At 41.1% G+C, this 26,184-nt stretch overlaps 1 protein-coding gene across 1 annotated transcript; it reads right to left on the reverse strand.

Moving 5' to 3' along the window:
• Window positions 1-514: 514 nt before the first annotated feature.
• Window positions 515-24,910, reverse strand: LOC124121363 (von Willebrand factor A domain-containing protein 2-like). Its single transcript, XM_046484352.2, has 6 exons — window positions 24,731-24,910; window positions 17,411-17,465; window positions 13,487-13,675; window positions 4,943-5,086; window positions 2,254-2,367; window positions 515-1,165 (listed from the first exon to the last, which is right to left on the reverse strand). Exons 1-6 carry the CDS (start codon window positions 24,737-24,739, stop codon window positions 603-605), a joined length of 1,074 nt encoding a protein of 357 aa, XP_046340308.2. The 5' UTR covers window positions 24,740-24,910; the 3' UTR covers window positions 515-602.
• Window positions 24,911-26,184: the final 1,274 nt, after the last annotated feature.

Genomic DNA, 26,184 nt, shown 5'->3' on the forward strand with positions numbered 1-26,184 from the left:
AATGAATGAACACGTTGAAAGCCATGTCAACAGTTGGTTGTGCTTCACTAAACAGTCACAAATGCCACTGTTGGCTGTGCTTCACTAAACAGTCACCAATGCCACTGTTGGTTGCGCTTCACTAAACAGTCAGCAATGCCACTGTTGGTTTTGCTTCACTAACCAGTCAGCAATGCCACTGCTGTTGGTTGTGCTTCACTAAACACTCAGCAAAGCCACTGTTGGTTTTGCTTCACTAAACAGTCAGCAATGCCACTGTTAGCTGTGCTTCACTAACCACTCAGCAAAGCCACTGTTGGTTTTGCTTCACTAAAATGTCAGCAACCTCCAACCCATCCCCCAAACACACACACAGTCTCTCTCTCTTTCACACACACACACACACACACACACACACACACACACACACACACACACACACACACACACACACACACACACACACACACACACACACACACACACACACATACTTATCACCCTTGAAACAACAAACTCGCAACATATGCAGCAGACCATTTATTGGTTACGAAATAACATTTAGTGCAGCTATTTCATCCCCTATAAATGTTATTTCCGGGCGGCTGGGCGAAGCTGTTCTGTTACAGGACGGGTCCAGCCATTATCTTCTGTAGGATAGCATTGACTGCTACAGGGGAGCCAATCGTGAAGATATTGGAAGGTCTCGAAGCAATTAGGTGGATTGTGGAATTGGCATCTACTTCCGAGATAGCAACAACAAATACCTCAGCTTTGGCTTTCAGATCACCAATACTGGCAGCAATGGCCTCCCGGTCCTCCCCTGTGGTGTACCCATCGGTAAACATGATGACCTTGTTGTCAGCGTCATTGCGGTCGCCGTTGAAAATTGTACTAGTTGCCAGCTTGATGGCATCGCCAATGTTTGTAGAAGGACCCTCTTCGTATGTCTGCTGTTTGAGAGCTGCCAGAACGCCCGACTTGTTGTTGCTATGCTCATTGAATCTGAATACCACTCTAGCGTTTGAAGAAAACGCTATCAATGCAACGTTAACAGCATCAGGGCCTATGTTGGTAGAGTTTACCATACTCTCTTGGAATCGTTTCATTTCGTCAAAGTTGGGTTTGCCGATGGAGCGTGAAACATCTTCTACAATCAGGATGTCTAGCTTCCGGTCAATGGAGACTGGAAAACAAACGTGCAATATGTAATGATTGTGCTAAGTCGGTAGATGAAGGGACTTTGTTGTGTGTTACAGTGTTACACGTATATAGATACGATATATAGATAGATAGATTTGTAAATATAAGCGATTAAGGGAAGGGCGAGGATGGCTGACTCCATTGTCTGACATGATTCTTCGTGTGAGGATGTCAATACCGCGAATTTCTTGTTTTGGCCAATAAACAACCCCAAAAGAATATGAAAGGATAGGTACAGCAGAAATATTTGTGACTTTAACTTTATGGCGAGCCTTCACTCCACATTTTCTTTCGTCTATATCTATATTCTGACCGAAGGTTTTCCTTCATATGGGCATTTTGGAATTTGCATTTATTATTGACACTAAATGTATTGAGCATCTTCCGCATTTGCTGCTAAAACAACAACCACTACTTCCGCTACCAAAAGAAGTTCTCAATCGTGAAGAGTGCACTTCCTATGACTAGTGTCACTGAAATACTGTTCATAGGGGCGGCAATTGTGATAATCAGGGCAAAGTCTTCATGACAGTTTTAGAAGGGTGACAATCAGTGTGTGAACACAGTGAAGGTTTTTGAAGGTTGTTAATGAGTGTTTGGATGCATTGGCTGTTTATAAAGGGTGGTAGTTAGTGTGCGAACGCCATGACAGTTCTTAAAGTGTCATAATCAGGTTGTGAACAACATGACAGTTCCTAAAGTGTCATAATCAGGTTGTGAACGCCATGACACTTCTTAAAGTGTCATAATCAGGTTGTTGTTGCTATAACAGTTTCGAAGGGGTGAAAATCAGAGCATCGTTACATAACAGTTCCGAATGCTGAAAAATAAGGCATCAACGGCCCGAAAATCAGGATATTATCACAATGATAGTTCCTAAAGGATTAATCTCAGTGTGTAAACGCCATGTCAGTTGTTGAAGGGTGATAATCAAGCTGGAATATTGCTGACTGTGGTGTCATACAGCAAACAACCAAACAAAAACAATCTGACACGCCGTCATATTGCTGAAAAATTCTTAAAAGATGCATTGATGCGAACTCATTCCATCATGGCCATTCTGAAACCTACCTGTACAGTTCGCACCCGAAAACTGAGGTGGACAGGCGCAGCTGTAGCCATTCCATAGCTCCGAGCACGTGCCCCCATTTGCACAAGGTTTATATCGAAAACAGTCTGTGACATCTGCCAAAAGAAATATGAAGCTTAATTAGTTTCCAGAAAGTGTTTTGAAATAAGAATAAAAGAGCCAAAGACAGCATCTATGCAAATACATCAGAGTTTGTTGAAGGTTGTTAATCAATATCTAAATGCCATGACAGTTTTTTCCATTGTTATCATCAAGGGGTGGTCGGCATGCTAGTTTTTAAAGGGAGATAATCAGGATGTGGTCGCCATGGCGGTTTTTGAAGATGGTAATTAGTGTGTGAACGCCATGACAGTTGTTAAAGGCTGGTAATCATTGTGTTATCGCCATGACAGTTTGTAAAGCGTGATGATCAGGATGTGGTCGCCATGACGGTTTTTGAAGATGGTAATTAGTGTGTGAACGCCATGACAGTTGTTAAAGGCTGGTAATCATTGTGTAATCGCCATGACTGTTTTTAAAGGGAGATTATCAGAATGTGGTCGCTGTGACAGTTTTTGAAGATGGTAATTAGCGTGTGAACGCCATGACAGTTATTAAAGTCAGGTAGTCACTGTGTTAACGACATGACAGTTTGTAAAGGATGATAAGCAGGTGTGGTCGCCATGATAGGTTTTAAAGATGGTAATCAGTGTGTAAACGACATGACATGTTTCGAATGGATGGAAATCAAGATATGGACGCAAACAATTCTGGTAGGTGTCTTTTACAGTTTTGAGGGGATGAAATTCAGGGTGTGATTGCCATTTCAATTTCGCAGTTTGGAAAATCAGTGTCGGATCACCATAATAGTTTTGCAGGGGTGGAAGTCAGGATGTGGTCGTACTGACAATTTCAAAGGTGCGAAAATCAGAATGTGGTTACCATGACAACTTTGAACGGGTCCAAAGCAGGCTGTGGTTGCCAAGAAGTTTTGAAGGGGACAGAACCAGGGTATTGTCTCTATGCAGTTTCGAGTAGGCGCAAATCATGACATGGACAGTTTTGAACGCTAGCAAATCTTGGTATGGTCGCAAATACAGTTTTGAGGGGGTGAAAGTCAGGGTGTGGTCGCTATGAAGGTTTCAAAATCAGTGCCTGGACCACATGACAGTTGAAAGGTTGAACATCAGTGTGTGGTGGCAATGACACCTCCGCTGGGATGACGATAAGGATGTGGTTGCCATGACAATGTCCAGAGGGCTAAGATCATGGTGGATTTGCCATGACGGGTTTCAAAGGTGTGGAAATCAGGGTGTGGTTGACTTGACATTTTCAAAGGGTGACAATCATGTTGTGGTCGTTATGTCAGTTTCAAAGGGGTGCAAAATCATTATTTGGACATCATGACGCTTTTGTGGGGGATTAAATCAGGGTGCAGTTGCCATGACAGTTTCGAATCTTTGAAAATCAATAGAGTTTATGGGAGGTGAAATTCAGGGTGTGGTCGCTGTGACAGTTACGAGGCCTGGAAATCAGGGTGTGGTCACTGTGTCAGTTTGGTCATGTGAAAATCCGGATGTGGTTAGCTGTGACAGTGTAGATTGGTTGAGAATCAGGGTGTGGTCACGATGACGGGTAAGAGGGAATAAGAATCAGGGTGTGGTCACTATGTCAGTTTGGAGGGGGTGAGAATCAGGGTGCTGTCGTTATGACAGTTAAGAGAGGTAAGCATCAGGCTGTGAATACCAGGACAGTTTCAAGGTGGTGAAAATCAAGCTGTGGTCACTGTGACAGTTCGGAGGGAATAAGAATCAGGGCGTGGTCACTATGTCAGTTTGGAAAGGTTAGCATCAGGCTGTGATTACCATGACAGTTACACAGTGGTGAAAATCAAGCTGTGGTCACTGTGACAGTTTCCAAGGGCTGAGAATAAGAGCGTCATTGCACAGTGATGCTTGGGTCGAGAATAGAAGTGTGGTCACAGTGACAGTTTCCAAGGGCTGAGAATCAGAGCGTCATTGCCATGACAGTGCAGAGGGGGTGAGAATCAGGGCGTCATTGCACAGTGATGCTGGGGTCGAGAATAGAAGTGTGGTCACTGTGACAGTTTCCAAGGGCTGAGAATCAGAGCGCCATTGCCATGACAGTACAGAGGGGATGAGAACCAGGGCGTCATTGCCATGACAGTGCAGAGGGGGTGAGAACCAGGGCGTCATTGCCATGACAGTGCAGAGGGGGTGAGAATCAGGGCGTCAATGCCATGACAATGCAGAGGGGGTGAAAAGCAGGGCGTCATTGCCATGACAGTGCAGAGGGGGTGAGAACCAGGGCGCCATTGCCATGACAGTGCAGAGAGGGTGAGAATCAGGGCGTCAATGCCATGACAATGCAGAGGGGATGAGAACCAGGACGTCATTGCCATGACAGTGCAGAGGGGGTGAGAATCAGGGCGCCATTGCCATGACAGTGCAGAGAGGGTGAGAATCAGGGCGCCATTGCCATGACAGTGCAGAGGGGGTGAGAATCAGGGCGCCAATGCCATGACAATGCAGTGGGGGTGAGAACCAGGGCGTCATTGCCATGACAGTGCAGAGGGGGGGTGGGGGGGGGGGGGGGGGGGAGCATGCGCAGGGTGTAGTCACTACGACAGTTTAGAGTGGTGAGGTAGTAAAGTAGTACTCTTAGACTTACAAAAGCAAAATCCTGATTCACTAACGCTCGTGGTGAGATTATATATTTCTCTACCGCCACACATCCTCGTCTCGATGGCATACGACTTGAAACATTTGTGACGATTCGACCTAACACACACAACAGACGTATCTCCAATTTTAGCTGGAAACAAACAGAATTAGAGTTTTAGAACTAACTGAAATTAAACTGTGATGTCAGTAAAACAGCCAAGTTATCAATTGAAATAAAACACTCTTTCTTTTCTATACTAAATCTACTGATGAAATAAAGAAAGCCATGTAATGGTGTCCTGATGATGTTAGTCCTGTGAAGGCAGATAACACAAAACACAACACAGTAAAACACATCAACACCATCACCACACATCAAGACACACTTCGCCACACATCATCACACATCACCACACTCTTCGCCACACATCAACACACATCACACATATCAACACAATGTAACCGCGTCAGCCTATTTAATCACACACCACCACATCATGTAACCACACCACTAAGTTGTCACACACCATCACACCATGACACTCTATGCTACCACACACCACCACATCATGTAACCACACCACTAAGTTGTCACACACCGTCACACCATGTCAATCTCTGCAATCACACACCACCACATCATGTAACCACACCGCTATGTTGTCACACACCATCACACCATGTCACCCTATGCTACCACACACCCCCACATCATGTAACCACACCACTATGTTGTCACACACCATCACACCATCACACTCTATGCTACCACACACCACCACATCATGTAACCACACCACTATGTTGTCACACACCGTCACACCATGTCACCCTATGCTACCACACACCCCCACATCATGTAACCACACCACTATGTTGTCACACACCATCACACCATGTCACCCTATGCTACCACACACCCCCACATCATGTAACCACACCACTTTATTGTCACACCCCACGCCATCCTATTAAATTACACGCCACCACATCATATAACCACACCACTATGTTATCACACACCATCACATCATGTCACTCTGTGCTACCACACACCACCACATCATATAACCACACCACTATGTTATCACACACCATCACACCATGTCACTCTATGCTAATAGTCAAAGTCAAAGATGTTTATTGTATCAAAGGCTATCGGCCCATATACAAGTTCAGATAAATACAGTGGGTGAGAATTTACAGATTGGGAGATACAACAAAAATTATATAAATATAACATTCATTTAACAATCGGTGATAATCATGAGGGCTTTCTAGGGTGAGGTAATTAAAATTATGAATTTCCACTCAACATGTTATTTCGTAGTTCCATCCCATGTTTTACAAATAAAGACAGTTTAAACATTACATCGGCATCATTCGATGACAAAATAGAAACAAAAGCTATTCTACTCGTCTTAGATAAGAAACATTCTGGTATATATTTAGTACGTAATTCTGCATAATAAGGACATTCAAAGGTAAAATGTATTTCGTCTTCTATTGCAGAGTTACAGAATGGACAAATTCTTTGTATTCTTTCAAGTGATATATTCCGTCCATAGTTAATCATAAGTTTTGACAAGCCAAGTCTGTATTTAATATATCCATTTCTTAGGTGACTATTTGTTAAAACTGATAGATATTTTTCTGGCTCTAATAGAGTCTTAAATGTTCTGTACAAATCATAACGTGAACTATTTTCCAAGTTGCATTGCCACCCTTGATAGAACATATTTATTGCTATTTTACGAAAATCATTTAGAAATAAATGTTGATCACCAACAGATTGGTTAAGCCATATATACCCATATCCATGTGAGAATAATAGTGTCCTAATATGCGATACCCATGTAACCTTACCGATACTATCTAAATGAAAGAGCATGTTATAAGCTTTTTTCGGAAGCCGATGTTCTGGCATACGGATGATATTAAACCAATATTTTAAACACTTTATTTGTGAATTAATATAAAGTGGGTATCTTCCACATTCTCCATATATCATATTATTTGGTGTTGCTATTCCAACGCGAAGAAACTTTTTACATGCCAGTAGGTGAATTCTTTCTAAACATTCATATCTTCGGTAACCCCACACTTCAGATCCATACAATAAAATTGGCTGTATTTGAGTATCAAATAATTTGAAAAATACTTTTGGAGTAATAACTCCAAGTTTATGTGAAACAGACATTATATTAAGTAAAGCTCGTTTCCCTCGCAGTGATAAGTCAGATACACATTTGTTCATATTTAGTGTTGAATTAAACATTATGCCGAGATACTTATAACCATTAACTACATTAATTTGTTGTCCATTTAAGTACCATCTTTCCCTAAAATTTAAAGGACTCCCTTTTCTGAATACTATAATTTCTGTCTTATCTAAATTTACAGATAAATTCCATTCCTTAGTATATTTATCTAGTACATTCAACTGATTCTGTAGACCAATAACAGTGTCAGATAGTAAAATAACATCATCGGCAAAAAGGAGCATAAGAAGTTCAAGGATGTCAGGATACATCTGTATACCATGCTTGCCGTTACTTGAGATTTCATAATATAATTCGCTTATGAAAAACGAAAATAACAGAGGACTCAGTATACATCCCTGACGTAAACCAGATGGGCAATCGATAAAATCAGTAACACCATAATCACTACGTACACATGACTTGATATTTGAATACATTGATTGTAGTATATTAAACATCTTCCCTTGTAGTCCAGCTTTTCTTAAACAACACCATAATTTATAACGATCAACTGTATCAAATGCCTTTTTAAAATCAATAAAAGCAACGTAAACCTTGTGTTTACGACGTGTTAGACATTTTTGAATTGCAGCATATAATGTAAAAATATGATCTATGGTTGAATAATTTTTTCTAAAACCAGCTTGAACTTCCGGTATCTTATCTCTCATATTCGCCCAGTTAGTAAGCCTGTTATTCAAAACAGAGGTAAAAATTTTCCCCAGAACACTTATTAATGAGATCCCCCTGTAGTTGTCAGGGTTTCTCGGATCGCCTTTTTTATGTAGAGGGACTATTTCTGAACAAGACCAACTGTTTGGAAATATATGATTATCAAAGAGTTTGTTGAAACATTTATGAAGAAATGGCATAATATCTAATTGGGAACATTTAAGCATTTCTATCAGCACTTGATCGGGCCCGGCGGATTTTCCTTTTTTAAACTTATTTATTGATGATGTAATTTCATGTTCAGTTATCGTAGAATTTAGTATGAATGCATCAATATCTGTAAACTGATTAGAACTGAGTTCATTTTCATCATCTAAGTGAGGAGAAAAAACATTGTCATTTGCAAAAACCTCTCTAAAATGGCACAGCCATTCTGCTTTCGTTATATGATTCTTCTGTCTGGGTTTGTTTTGTAATGATCTTATCTGTTTCCAAAAGCTAGATTGACTATTTATGCTTCTATGCAATCTTTCAACTGATTTCTTACGTGAAATGGATTTAAATTTTCTGCAACAAAATTTATAATGATTTCTTTGTTTACAGTACACAATTCTGTTAGCGACTGTTCTTTGGGTTCTAAATCTCCTAAGTGCCCTACGTGTTTCTCGTTTCGCTTGTCTACATTCTAGACTTAGTGGTTTGTGATTGGCAAAATGTGGATTATGTCGTATTGTCTTTTTCATGCAGCTAGCAGAGTCTAATACAATGTCGACAAAGTGGCTAATTGCGTTTTCAATAGCATTATCAATTTCTTTAAGGACCATTTCTTTGTTTTCAGTAAAATTATATCTCAGGTTATCAAGAAACAAACTGGAGTAATGATCATTCCATACAATTTTCTCTGATGCTTGTGGATCCATACATGAATCATAAGACACACCACCACATCTTGTAACCACACCACTATGTTATCACACACCATCACATCATGTCACTCTGTGCTACCACACACCATCACATCATTTAACCACACCAATATGTTATCACACACCGTCACACTATGTCACTCTATGCTATCTCACACCACCACATCATATAACCACACCACTATGTTATCACACACCGTCACACTATGTCACTCTATGCTATCTCACACCACCACATCATGTAACCACACCACTAGCACACATGAACACACACCACAGCATATCAACACACATCAGCACTCATCACAACACACTTCGCCACACATCAACACACATCACCACACACTTCGCCAAACGTCAACATACATCACATGTATCACACACATCAACACACATCACAAACTTCATCACGCATCACGCACTGAATCAACACACATCAACATACACTAACACACACCAACAAACACATTAACCCCCAACAACACACTACAAAACATCACTACACACCAACGCACACCACCACAAACCACCACACATCACCACAAATCACCATACATCACCACACATCAACACACATCAGCACACATCACCACACACCAACACAAATCACAAAACATCCCAAAACATCACCTCACCACCACATCACAATACATCCAAAAACATCACTACACATAACCACGAATCACCACAAACCACCTCACCATGTAACCGCGTCAACCTATTTAATCACACACAACCACATCATGTAACCACACCACTATGTTGTCACACACCATCACACTATGTCACTCTATGCTACCACACACCACTACATCATGTAACCACACCACCATGTTGTCACACACCGTCACACCATGTCACTCTATGCTACCACACACCGCCACATCATGTAACCACACCACTATGTTGTCACACACCGTCACACTATGTCAATCAGTGCAATCACACACCACCACATCATGTAACAGTACCACTATGTTGTCACACACCATCACACCATGTCACTCTGTGCTACCACACACCACCACATCATATAACCACACCACTATGTTATCACACAACGTCACACTATGTCACTCTATGCTATCTCACACCACCACATCATGTAACCACACCACTAGCACACATGAACACACATCACCATACATCAACACACATCACCGAGCACAAACACAAACTAACGCATAGCAACACACATCAACACACATCACAACACATCAACACCACAAACTATCACAAACTAGCGCACATCAACACACATCAACACACATCAACACACATCAACACACATCAACACACATCAACACACATCAACACACATCAACACAAACTAACACACATCACAACAAATCAACACACATCAACACACATCACCATGCATCAACACACATCACAACGCACAAACGCAAACTAACACACATCAACACACACTAACACAAACTAGCACACACCAACAAACATCAACATACATCAACATAAACTAAAACACATCAACACACATCAACGCACATCACAACACATCAGGCACATCAACACACATCAACACACTTCAACATAACCGACAACACATCAGCACAACTTACATACATCACAACACATCAAGACACGTCACACATATCAACACATATCACCATGCAACAACGCAGATCTCCACATACTAACACAAACTAACACACATCAACCCACATCAAAGCACATCAACACACATCAGCACACTAACAGAACCTAACACACAACAACACACATAACAATGCATCAACACACATTACCACACGACACTACACATCACTACACATCAACACACATGAATTCACATTACTACACACTAATACAAACTAACACACATTACCACACGGCACTACACATCGCAACACATCACCAAACATCAACACACATTACTACACACTAATACAAACTAACACACATTACCACACGGCACTACACATCGCAACACATCACCAAACATCAACACACATTACTACACACTAATACAAACTAACACACATTACCACACGGCACTACACATCGCAACACATCACCAAACATCAACACACATTACTATACACTAATACAAACTAACACACATTACCACACGGCACTACACATCACCACACATCAAAACATATCACACACATCGCAACACATCACCACACATCAACACATTGCAACACATCAACACACATCGACACAAACTAACACACATCACAACGCATCAACACACATCACAAAACATTCCAAAACATCACCTCACCACACATCACAATACATCCAAAACATCACTACACATAACCACGAATCACCACAAACCACTCCGATCCACCATGTAACCACGTCATCCTATTTAATCACAAACCACCACATCATGTAACCACACCACTATGTTGTCACACACCATCACATCACGTCACTCTGTCATCACCATACATCAACACACATCACCAAGCACAAACACCAATTATAACACACCAACACACATCAGCATAAACTAAAACACACCACAACATATCAACACATATCACAACACATCACCATACATCAACACACATCACCAAGCACAAACGCAAACTAACACTCATCAACACACATCAACACATGTCAACACACATCACCACACACTGACACCAATTATCACACACCAACACACATCAACACACATCAACGCATGTCAACACACATCACCACACACTAACACACACTAGAACACACCAACATACATCAACAAACATCAACATAAACTAAAACACATCAACACACATCAACACACATCAACACACATCACAACACATCAACACATATCAACACATATCAACACACATCAACATAACCTACAACACATCACAACACATCACAATACATCAAAACACACCAGCACACATTAACACACATCAACATAACCTACAACACATATCAACACAAATCACTACATCACAACACACAAACACACATCAACACCCATCAACATAACCTACAACACATCACGACACATCACAATACATCACAACACACAAACACACATCAACACCCATCAACATAACCTACAACACATCACAACACATCACAACACATCACAATATATCACAATGCATCAGAACACATCGCAACACATAAACACACATCACAACACATCAACACAAACTAACATACATCACAACACATCAAGACACGTCACAACATATCAACGCATATCACCATGCAACAACGCACATCTCCACATACTAACACAAACTAACACACATCAACACAAATCAAAACACATCAACACGCATCAGCACACTAACAGAAACTAACACACAACAACACACATCACAATGCATCAACACACATTACCACTAGACACTACACATCACTACACATCAACACACATTACTACACACTAATACAAACTAACACACATTACCACTAGACACTTCACATCACCACACATCAACACACAACACACATCAACACATTGAAACACATTAACAAACATCAACACAAACTAACACACACCACAACGCATTAACACATATCACAACGCATTCCAACACATCACCATACATCACTACACTTCACTACACAACACATCACTACATATCACTTCACATCACCACTCGTCAACACACATAACAACATATCACCACACATTATTACACTCCAAAACACATCAACACATATCAACACACATTATCACACACCACCACACACAACCACACTTTACCATACTTCACCACACATCACAAAACATCACCTCACCACACATCACAATACATCCCAAAACATCACTACACATAACCACGAATCACCACAAACCACTCCACCATGTAACCACGTCATCCTATTTAATCAAACACCACCACATCATGTAACCACACCACTATGTTGTCACACACCGTCACACCATGACACTCTATGCTACCACACACCACCACATCATGTAACCACACCACTATGTTGTCACACACCGTCACACCATGACACTCTATGCTACCACACACCGCCACATCATGTAACCACACCACTATGTTGTCACACACCGTCACACCATGTCACTCTATGCTACCACACACCGCCACATCATGTAACCACACCACTATGTTGTCACACACCATCACACCATGACACTCTATGCTACCACACACCACCACATCATGTAACCACACCACTATGTTGTCACACACCATCACACCATGTCACTCTATGCTACCACACACCGCCACATCATGTAACAACACCACCATGTTGTCACACACCGTCACACTATGTCACTCTTTGCTACCACACACCACCACATCATGTAACCACACCACTATGTTGTCACACACCATCACACCATGACACTCTATGCTACCACACACCGCCACATCATGTAACCACACCACTATGTTGTCACACACCGTCACACCATGTCACTCTATGCTACCACACACCGCCACATCATGTAACCACACCACTATGTTGTCACACACCATCACACCATGACACTCTATGCTACCACACACCGCCACATCATGTAACCACACCACTATGTTGTCACACACCATCACACCATGTCACTGTATGCTACCACACACAACCACATCATGTAACAACACCACCATGTTGTCACACACCGTCACACTATGTCACTCTATGCTACCACACACCACCACATCATGTAACCACACCACTATATTGTCACACGCCGCCACAACATGCAAACACATGACTTACAGTTTCTGTATATCGGGTACACGGCGCCACACTCATTGCCAGTTCCAGGGTCCCGGTTGAACAGTTTCCATTGCACTGGGGCCGCATACCACCCCGGGCGCAGTTGTGTGTCATCGATATCGAGATCTACGTCTTCGAAGGGGCGTCGACCATTTATGTTGACAATTTCTGTGAAGTTTTCACACGGATCTGGATCACACAGGACACAGCTCAAGTCAGTATCAGTCAGTTCTGTTTACTGCTTTAAAAGGAGTGACGTGCCCAGAAATATGTTTGTGTGTGTGCTTGTTTGTTTGTTTGTACCAGTGACTGACATCATAACCACTGGTATGGGCATTTGGGTAAGATGGCATGCGTCAACTAAGTTAGCGAACCTGACCACCCGATCCCGTTGGTGGCATGGTTGTTGAGTGAGTGAGTGAGTGAGTATGGTTTTACGCCGCTTTTAGCAATATCAGGCAATATTCAGGCAATATCACGGCGGGGGACACCAGAAATGGGCTTCACACATTGTACCCATGTCGGGAATCGAACCCGGGTCTTCAACGTGACGAGCGAACGCTTTAACCACTAGGCTACCCGACCGCCCCCATGGGTTGTTGAAAAGTGTATACAACGCATTCCACTGTCTCTACACACTCGCTAGCTAAGGATGCTGTGGGTAAATCAGTATCGCCACTGGCGGGTTGGGCGTTGTCGACATCGCCTTTTCACAGGTGAATCCAGATACTGTCTGGTCGATAGGACCAACTATGATACACAAACTGTACAATTGTCGAACCGATCTTGTGAACTTCAGGTGCTTATGGCTTCATGGATTCAGTGGACGCAGAGGGTGTTTGCTGCTATAAAGGGTTTCAAGTGAATTCAATGGATATCTATATATTCTATATGCAGCCAGCCATCTTTGATATTTCTCTTCGTAAAACAATTCCTCAAAACATTATATGACCATTGGTCTGAAACGTGGTGGGTTAGATAGCCATCAAAATAAGAAGTTAGTTGAAAAATATATTGACACAATTCTCGATTAAAATTTCGAAAATTGAACAAAAGGACGTTAAGGAGTGTCTAATACACTCTTCAAAAAAAGAAACGCACAGGTAGATTTGTAGTAAATATATTGTACCTCATAAAGACGATATATTTTGTTTAATATCATAGATACAAATATGACATTTTGGAGCTCGATAGTCGCATGTTGTCGTTGTACAAAGGCTTTGAAAACTGTTCATTGTCATGTCACATAAAGCTACAAGGTTGCGCTGAACTCAATATCTCGTGTGACTGCCCCGGGCAGCACTCACGCCTCTGCATCTTCTCGGCACTGACTGGATAAGTCAAAGAATTCTGTCCTGCGGAATTCTGCGCCATTCTGCTCGTAACGCGTTGACCAGTTGCGGGAGTGTCTGCTGCGTGTTCTGACGTTGACGTACACGTCGATCGGGTTCATGCCAGAGGTGTTCGATTAGGTTGAGATGTGGAGATCACGACTGCCAGGGCAAAACGTTGAGGTTTGCATTATGATTAGTTGGTTGGTTTGTTGTTTAACGCCGCACTCAGAAATATTCCAGCTATATGACGGCGGTCTGTAAATAATCGAGTCTAGACCAGACAATCCAGTAATTATTATCATGAGCATCGATCCACGCATTTGGGATCGATGACATGCATCAACCAAGTCAGCGAGCCTGACCACCCCATCCCGTTAGACGCCTTTTACGACAAGCATAGTCCCCTTTTAGGGCAAGCATGGGTTGTTGAAGACCTATTCTACCCCGGAATCTTCACGGGTCGTTGGCATCATGAAGGTAGTCTACCGTTTCACGAGCTGTGTGCTTGGAGCTTTGTCCTGATGAAACAGATCCCTCTGGCGGTCAATGATTGGAAGAATTTAGGGTTGAAGAATTTGATTCATGCAGCGATTCGATGTCAAATTTCCCTGAACCACAATCAAGTCAGATCTCGTAGTGTAGGATGTGGCCCAAAACCATGACACTACCGCCATAAAAATTGTCGAATTCACGTACACAATGTAGGCAAAACGCTGATTTTGACAAAGATTAACCAGTTGTCTTCCATCTCGGCGGTGAAGAAGAAAACGTAATTCATCGCTAAACCACACTCGTCTCCAGTTTCTCAAATTAAAAGGCTGTAGATGTAGATGGTTCGCTAAGATGGTTCCTGACAGTCTGGTCCGATATCCTCCTCAAACCATGCGTCCTACAGTCTTCGAAGCTGTGGCTTTGTGATGACGTAGGTGGAACAGTCGAGTTTAGCGATCCTATGCAGGGGTGGTAACTCTTGGTCGGCCGGTTCTCGGACGGTCTGCAGTTGAATTGAACGGTGTGTATCGGTCCCAAAGGCGGCACATTGTGCTGTGGTGGACGCTGAAGTGGCTTGCAAGAGAAGACTGCAATTCCACTCTTTGGATACGTGCTGTGGCCAATTTCCAATCGGCAGCGCTGAGTCTTGGAAAAATGTTGACAATTGAATGACAAATTATTGGCATATACTTGCCTTTTTATTGCCACTACCACGAGTTATAAATGCTATAGCTTGCACGTGCACTTTGCTTTACTATTTTCCTCCATGACATTTTTTTAACAAGTGTGAAAACAATGCCGTTAAAGACATTGCAAATCGACAATGGCTGCGTTTTAACGCACCGTTTGTCGAATATCAGGTCACCTTTTCCAATAACATATATCCAATTTATATACCCAATGTTTTGTGTAGTCAGGTTCAATGAAATACACACTACCTGTGCGTTTCTTTTTTTGAAGAGTGTATATGGTTGAGAGTGTATAACAGTGTTTCCTTACGTACTGTGCTACGCCTCGTCCGTGTAATGTTTATCCCACTGAAGCGAGAGATAATTGTGACGGAATCAGTCGTACGGGCCGTAACTGTCGTTCGGAATATCCCGTGTTAACGTTTCCAAGGTTGCATGATTTCATAATACATTCCGACGGGTCCTACTATTTATCGTCCGGGGACGCCCGGGGACGCCCGGGAACGGCCGGGGGCGTCCGGGGGCGTCCGGAAACGTCACGCATGAACTTTTGAAAACGTCTGTCTTTCAGTATTAGTTATGGAATATTATACAGAATTTGACACTATAAAGGAACATTTTTTTGTTCCATAAGCAAATTTAGATTGTATCCTTCAAAGCCCACGTTACGAATACCTCGTCAGTTCGAATAAAATCAAATCGTATTTGCTTTGCAGATTCACAATTTAAAAAGAATAGGGGTGTTTGTAATGTTTTTTCCAGCTATATGTTATTTTGTATAATTAATACAAGAACAGAATTATAGAGAATACACTTTATTATTTAGTATCATTCTCCCGGACGCTCCCTGGCATTGCCCGGGCGCTTCCTGACGCCCCCGGACGTTTCCGGACGTTTCCGGACGACCCCGGGCGTTATTTAGTATGAACGCATTCCGACTGTCACGTTCATGATCCGGTAATCCGATCTTGGTCGGATAAAAGGTCGTTCTGACGTAACCCGTAATGGGATGTCCTCAGATCTCTGTTTATCCGCAGCGAGAACTTAGATCTGATTTTAATGATATTGCCATCGTAATGTTCTTCACCTCAGAAACCACCTGATCAATGTAGCTGAAACTTCACATTTTTCTTCCCACGAATGATGACACCTGAATTTGTTCAAGAGGTTTGAATCCGATTTCTTTTCGATATGGGGATATAACAGCAGGTCTATAACCATTCATTTATCATAATAATGCATATCTTTGAGCACTTCTGATTCAATACCTGGACTCTAATATTTCGTACTCAACTTACTTTGAAGAGCTAAAGATTTAATTCAATCTATGGTTATTCCATAGAATAAAACTTTAAGCGTCAATAGGGCAAGATGTATGTGATACGTGTGAGCGACAGTAACCAACTTACCCTGGCTGAAGCACGACTGACAAATCAGCAGGAGAAGCAGCAGAATCATCGGAACCTTGAAGAATCAACATTTGGAACAATTGAAAGTCTGCTTCAAAATTAAAGCAATTACATTGTATAAAAAAAACATCGAGGCAGGCAAACCAGTAATTGACATAAGTGGTGAGATTTGTTTTCTGTCAATTCTCAGCAGCAGTATCGGATGAAAATACGAACCAAAAAGATATACAATACATTAACTGAGGGGCAAAAGAAAAGTTTTTATGTAATTGAAATGTTGACAAATTTTATTATGTCTATTTAACCAACTGTTTGTAAAAAGTATTCTGTGGCAGTAATTTTGTCTAAAAATGAATTGAAGACTTGGACACGAGATGAATTTGCAACCACATGACCCCTGCCATGTTTGAAATGTTGTACATTTGAGCAGAAAAATCTTAATAAATTTATTTCTAAAGATAATCTGTCTAGGATACCCATCATCAGTTGTATATTATGCTAATTGTTTTGGGTTTTTTAGTTTTCATAGTTTTATATTAAGTTATATTTTTTTAAATACAACTATCTCCAAATATTCTTTCAGCGCTGATAATGCGTCAGTACAGTTCCTTTTTTTATATAATACTCCTAACTTCAGATATTATATTATAAATCAAACATACAGAGAAATCAACTGAGGACCATAGATCCTTTTGCCCTTCAGTTCATGATGACAGGGGGCCGCGATTCGCTGTGCAGAGTTGCGTCCGTTGGGTCCGCCAGAAACCTATGATTGTGGGTTAGAATCCCGATTCGCTGTGCAGAGACAATGACAATCAGTTTTTTGCATCACGGACAGATAACATATTTCTTTTCCCCTTCGCCTACTATGAACTCATTAAACAATAACCACTACACCTATACAAACGTATCCTGTTTACATGGCTAAATGTCCCGTTGGCTTCCCCCTATGTGTTGTCTGTCCATCACGTTGTGACAGTCCTATCCTTCTGTTGCCATTACTTATATATACTCATGTTATCCCACTCATGTATGCAATTGTTGTTACTGTTAATCCTCTACTGTTAATCCTCCACCTACTATATATATTCTGTACAATGTTCCTAATTCAGTCTAATAATAAATATCTATCTAATAAAACCAGGACCTCGAGATTCTGTCCAAGCACATCACCCAAAACACTGTCAACGCGCATGTTGACGGGGAACTAGCTCTTGGGGGAATAAAGGACAAAATCGACATCACTGTCCCGGAACGCTTTATGCACAACATGTTAACAATAAACAACAATTGCACAATGAGCGGAATACCTGCTCTGACAACACAAACAGCAATGAGCAGACCTTCCAGCTCAGGCGTACAAGAGGTGTGTGGAGCTCCAGCTCACCTCAGAGCGTTTCCTACGAGCGGCACATCCTGCTCGAGGTCGTCCCTATGCCAGCACTCGGAATACCAAGCCTGACTAACACCCAAGTTTCTGTGTAATGGTAGCACATATATAGTACTGAACAATGGAAATACAATGACGTTGCTCAGGACATGGGACTTCCGGTGGTGACATACCAACACAACTCAGGGGATGAACATTTAAGGCAATAAATGTCATACTATAAATAACAGTATTTAAAGGGAAGTTATAAAATAGCCCAGTTTGGCTGTCAGTCAATATACAATGAAATGTTGGTGAGGATTAACAACGGGGCTTAGCGCCTAAAACGTAATGGCAATTAAGTTATTGAGACATGGCTACAGGGTAATTTGCCCTTGGAGTAAAATGTACTGCAGACAATGGTAGTCATAAATCAGTCGCTATGACAACACCATCATGCTTGGAGACCTTAATGCACACCGCCTGCTATGGGGAACTTAAAACTATACTGATAAATTCGAGAGACTTCTGGTAGAATGGATAGACAAGACAAACCTCAATGCACTTAACGATAACCAACCCACAAGATACCCAATATCCCGGCTACAAAACCCTACCGCAGTCGACCTATGATTAATAACAAACAGATTATTATTATTATTATGGGATGTTAATAACAACACCTGGGGCAGTGATCATTAAAATCGAAACCAAATTCTCTCCAAATCCCCCTTCACTCACTCTTTTAGAAACCACCCAGCAAATAAAATTCAATTTTCAGAAAGCCAACTGGCAACTCTTTACCAAACTATGCAACCAAACCGACCCCAAAAAAATACAAAACAGCAACATAGACACATTCAACACCAACCTTACCAACACACTATTCGATATCGCAAGCCAAAGCATACCCGCCCCTTCCCACAACCCTGGTGGAATACAGACATCCAAAACTCTAGAAAATTAAGGAAAAGAGCCCTAAATAGAAGTAAACGGGATAAAACAAAAATCCCTGATTTCATTCATCTCAGAAACCATACGAAACAGCTTATTAAATCGGCCAGGAAAAAAACACTGGCAGCTCTTCTGCAATACCCTCAAAATTGGCGAAAATAATTCAAGAAAAACCTGGAACAAACTTAAATCACTAAAAGGGACATTTTGAAAATCAGTCCAACCCAACTTCAAAAACTGCCCATCCAATAAAGATAAAGCCAATCATATAGCTATCCACTTTGCCAAGACCAGCAGCACCGCCAAATATCCCCCTCCCCCCCCCCCCTCCCATTCCATTACACAATCAAAAAGCACCCACCCACCCACCCCACGACGAGCGCCCCGACTTAGCCCATCTCCCCAAGCACTCTACATCCATAACAAAAACACAGCCTCAGCCACATAAGTTACATAACACTAAATAGAATCACACCTCAAATACAACAATTATTACTACAACTCTACAACCAAATATGGTCAACAGGCACAACACCACAAACCTGGAAACACACAAAAATAATTCCAGTCCTGAAGCCGGGCAAACCCCCCAATGACCCCGACTCCTTCCGCCCCATATCTCTAACCTCCCATATATGCAAAATCCTTGAATCAATTATCAATAATAGACTTAAGCATCACATCTCCATAAACAGACCAATAAGCCCAGACCAGAGCGGCTTCACAAATAACAGACAAACATTAGACCACATTCTCCACCTAGAACAAGACATTAGGACAGTACAATCAATGAAACAATACACCCTGGCCATGTTTATAGATTTCAGCAAAGCTTTCGACATGGTTTGGCGTAACGGCCTCCTTAAAAAACTCGAAAACAATCATTTCAATAGGAGAATACTAAACTTCATTCACTCTTTCCTAACTGACAGACACATCACTGTTAAATCCCATCAAACCCTATCCGACACACACCCCATTGAAAATGGTACCCCACAAGGAAGCATCTTGTCGCCAATACTATTCAATTTTATGATAAATGACATCTTCTCAGATTCCAAAAATAAAGAAAAAATTACCACAGCAAAATTCGCAGATGACGCTTCCCTTTGGACCTCCTCGGCCTCCATCAATTTATTAAAAACCAGAATGCAATCTGCTTTAAACAATATCCAAAAATTGGCTTCCAACTAGGGATTCCAAATCAACACCAAAAAGACCATTGGCATGCTCTTCAAAAAACAATATATGCAAAATAATACAACCAAACTTCACCTTAATGACAAAAAATTACAAACCAAAAAGAAGCTAAGTTCCTAGGGGTTACATTTGACCAACTTCTTACATGGGGCCCCCATATATCAAAATTGGTCAACTCTTGTGAAAAAGATTTAAACTTAATGAGAGCTATTTAAGGTAACAATTGGGGGTCTGACAAACAAACCCTCCTCAACATCTACAAAACACTCATACAATCCAAAATCGACTACGCCGCTCCGGTCCTAAGCAGCATTTCAACTACTGACTACAACAAAATAAAATCAATTCAATGTAAGGCCCTCAAAATAGCCACCGGCACCAGGACTGGTACCTCACACCATGCCCTACTACTCATGACCAACACTCTCTCCATTACACACAGAATACAACAGACAATCCTCAACTACTGGTTTGGGGCACAACACAATCCAATCTTTAAAATACTCAAACAAAAATATAACAACTTTAACAAACAAACAGCACACAAACTCAATAAATCCTCTGACCAAGCCCCATACATGACCCACCTACACAAGCTAATACACACCCACAATCTAAGCAATATAACACACACACACCCCTCCCTTCAATACATGGCCGACCTCCCATCCCCCCCCCCCCCCCCCCCCCCCCCCAGTTGACACTATGCTCCACGAACTTTTCATACAAAGCCCCGGCACTTCAACTGCAAAAAAGGCCGAAGCAACCCTTAGACACCTCCACAATAACTGGCCGACACACGCTAACATTTACAAAGACGCATCCCAAACCAGTGGAAAAACAGGACTAGGAATACACACAGACCCCCGTCACCACAAACTTTCACTATAAAAACTTCACTAACAATAACACAGGAGAACTACTAGCAATCCTTACAGCAGTTCACGCTATCAAAACAATTAACCAACAAAAAATTCTAATTATATCAGACTCACTAACCTCACTCAAACAAATTCAAAACAAATACTCCAAAACACGTCCGGACCTCATCAACAACACTATTACTCTCATCAACCAACTTTACAACAACAACAAACAAATCAGTCTACTCTGGGCCCCGGGACACAAATATACCAGGTAATAACACAGCACACATCGCAGCCAATATAGCCGCCCAACAGACCTCATTAGAAATCTATTTCCATACCTCCAAAGCGGAGATCAAGAACAAATTTAAACAGTCTATATAAAACTTCAAAATTACAACAATATAATCCAAAACACTAACGCGCAATGGCTCAAAACACTTTTTACTCAATACAATCTCAAATGTCGCAATCATAACAGCTGTAACCATTTGGACAATATTATATCAAGAATCATCAGCGGAAATACCAACCTCAACCACTATCTACACAAACAAGGCAGACACCCGGACGGGAAATGTAAATATTGTAATCAACCAGAAGATTTGTATTACATTTTTAACAGCTGTCCGTTCTATAACACCCTTCACTCCGAACTTTATCACGCTATCCCTCCTAACTATGAACAAAACATCACACTACTTTTCAACCCTTCCAACCCTATCTACATCTTCGATGCAATAACGCAATTCAACATCAAAGCCGACCTTATAGATCGATTTTAGAACCTCCCAAACAAAACTATACAACATAACTATGCCCTAGTAAACAAAAGTCGCCCTCTCCGACGTCTGTGCCTATAACCCCAGTTAACCATACACTAACTCAATAGAGTCGTTAAGCCAGCCGGCGCCAACAACAAGCCCACACCGCTTTTTTGGGTATGGTGATTTTCATATTTAATCTAAATATCTCTACTTCCCCACCCATTTCGGCTTGGACATCGCATCGTGCACACGTGTCCTTCCCTGCTCTCCAGCTCATTAGCCATAATGAGAGACATCGCTTTGTCACTACCGAGGGAGCTTGTCTCCATCCTGGAGCCCTTGCTGGCTTACCGGGTTGGGGACTACTCCCTCAAGACTTTGTACAAGTCAAACTCCTCAACCCTTTCCAACACCTTTGAACGCGGTCAAAGGAAAAGACCTCTGGTCCAAGCCAAGGCAAAGACCAAGCCTCAAAAGGAAAAAACCAAGGCCACAGCAACCCGCCACCACCACCACCCCATTAGTAGATTAGTACTGTAAAAGTTACATTTGTTTGGGTTGCACTTCTTTACTTATTCATTACGCTTTTTTTTATCCCAATAGTATAAGTGCAACCCCGTGTGCGAAATACGCTTGAGTCGGAAAGCGCACGTTAAATCTCCAATATGACTGATTGACTTCCCCACCTACCCCGTCCGCGAAATGCAATAAATGCGAAGCGGACGTAAAACCCATAAATCAGTCAGTCTCATTCAGTCAGCCAAAATTGCCTTGGCAGAAGGCGACCTCTTACACACTTAATTCAACAACAACATCCTCATTCAGTCTTGCTTGACAACGGTATAAGGATCTATACCGAAACGTCACCTTTACATTCCATCAAATTGGTATATATTCCAACACGTAGGTATATGTTCCAACACGTAGGTATATATTCCAACAAATTGGTATATATTCCAACACGTAGGTATATATTCCAACAAGTAGGTATATATTCCAACAAGAAAGTATATATTCCAACAAGTAGGTATATATACCAGCAAATTGGTATATATTCCAACAAGGTGGTATATATTCAAACAAGTAGGTATATATGTCAACAAATTGGTATATATTCCAACAAGTAGTTATATATTCCAACAAGTAGATATATATTCCAACAAGTAGGTATATATTCCAACAAGCAGATATATATTCCAACAAGTAGATATGTATTCCAACAAGTAGGTATACATCCCCACAAGCCGGTTGGAACAAAACAAACTGGAGTATGTGTAATTTGGCAAAGAGTTATTTTCCTCCATTAGTCATTAACCATGATATAATGTTACATTTGAGTCAAGGCCTTTGTCGACTTCAATCTAAGTTGAAGAACTGCTTTCTGGATGCGCGACGGAGATGTATAAACATTAATTCCGAATTTGAAAGCAATAATACATTGTCCCATAATTTCAATCAGTAATTCAGAATAAAAGAAGTCCGCATCAGACAGATTTCAGTTACTGATCAATGAAGGTAAACTTCCCAGCAAAAGAAGGTAACACTTAAAATTGGATTTGCCCAAACATTACACACGTTATCAATACGTTACCCGGCTGAAAAAAAGTTGTCAAAACACTGAAAACGTCAGGCCAGAAACACAACTAGTTACCCGTATCAAACACATCCCCATCGAATATATCCATTTCTTGTTTGTTTCATATAAGTCACACAAACATAGGTGTATACTTTCTTTTGCCCGGCACCTAGTTAATTCGGGACCGTTAATTTAGTGGGGATACGGATTCATTAAAGTTCAGTTTAGACAGAACTAATTTCAGCAGACAGACACCTAAGTAAACATAAAATCTGCAATGTTCATAAAAAAACTCTTAACGGATTGAGTGGGGAAAGGAAATTCGACATTGAAGCCAAAGTATAAATCTTAAGCATGTGGGTAACGGTAAACATTGTGTCTCGTACAGATCCCAGAATATATTTTTAATAAAACATTCACCTTCATTCAACTATTATCCCTTTCTCAGCTGTAGTAGCCTATACTCCCCTCCTTTCCAGCTCTAGGCTCAGGGTTTCCTTAAATACTCCCACATAGTGTAGGTTCCCTTGCAGAATGTGATTTACTTAGCCTTATCTTTAAATGTATAACATACAGAAAACAACTTACCTTCTCCATTGTCAAGAGTTGTACCCAGTGTGGTGCTGCTGCAAGTGACGGAATGGTTTTATATGCTGGAGTTGATGTGTAACATGTGTAGCCTATGAAATAGCTTGGCTGTGCAAACACGAAAACGTCGTCATTTTCCGTATATGGTCATTGAGAAAAAAAGACGTTTTAGGGACTCTTTCTCAACATCGGTTTTCTGTCGAAATAACGTCGTTATTTGTCATGGGAAATTACTGCGAATGAACGATTTTATCAAGCTCCTCCCTTTTCAGCGTAAACCAGCGTATACCGGTATTGCTTGTTCTCGGTTTTCATTGGTCAGCTCAGCTGTTACGGGCCGGAGTTTCAAATCCCTTACTCGGCGTTTCCGTTCTGTGCATTCCCGATTTCATGGTTTGTTTACAGCACGCACTTGATGTCACGTCGCAGCTGCTGGAAGATGTACGTGCAATAAATAACGTAACCAGGATCGACAGTTTTAGCACAAAGGATTTGCTTCTATGCCAGTCGATACTTTTTAAGTTGATTTAATTGCATTAGGTAAAGATTAATAAAACAACAAATATACATATATATAATAAAAAAAAACATTTACCATACAAAACAGCATCAAAACTAGTTTTTTTCGAATGACAATGTCATAATCATTGGTAATAATCACCACATATGTTAGTTTTATCGATGTCAGTTTCCGAACTTTTAGCCTACAAAATAAATGTGTGTTTTCGCAAACGGTAATTACGGATGCGCAAACGCTTTACATACAGCTATATTTTTTGGAACGGTCCGCCTTGACGGTGACAGGATAATGACGTTCGTTCACGAGTTCTGAAGGTACATGCTCACAACCAGTTTGTCTTGTACCATACTATTTTACTTGACTTCTGCCTAGCCCTTATAGAAATGATATTGTTCTCGATGAAGCAAGTCTAGATTTTTCAAAAGTATGAGCCTCACTGGGGCTCCTTTCAATTTAAATGCAGTTGTTTTGTTTCTATCACCAGCGTATTTCAGTTACTAAGTGTTAATCTAGCTCACAACCTGAGTAGTATGCAAATATTGATCTGACTGTGGCCTTTTAAACAGTGTATAGATTAAAGTCCTGAGGTCTGTCAGAAGCTGTTGGCAAGATTGACGGCATATATACAATATTTTCAATAGTCAGGAGCACGCTACTCTTCAGCCTCAATTGATTTTGTGGATATGTTAAAACCAAAAACGTCTGCAAACTGTTACTGTTTGTTCATGGTTTAATCAGCAAAATAAGTATGATTATGGAACATTTTGATTTCCTATCATCCCAAGGTAGCTACAGCTTACGTAAAACTGTAGTTATCATGTCACCGTTCTTAACAAAATATATTTGTGCATGGAAGGCAATTAATATTAACATTCAATTCACCACACAAGGAAGCGTTGTTTACGCCACAGTCAGACAAAAACCAACACTGTCC

The sequence above is a fragment of the Haliotis rufescens genome, unplaced genomic scaffold (assembly GCF_023055435.1).
Source record: "Haliotis rufescens isolate VD_foot unplaced genomic scaffold, xgHalRufe1.0.p SCAF_24, whole genome shotgun sequence".
Taxonomy (NCBI): domain Eukaryota; kingdom Metazoa; phylum Mollusca; class Gastropoda; order Lepetellida; family Haliotidae; genus Haliotis; species Haliotis rufescens.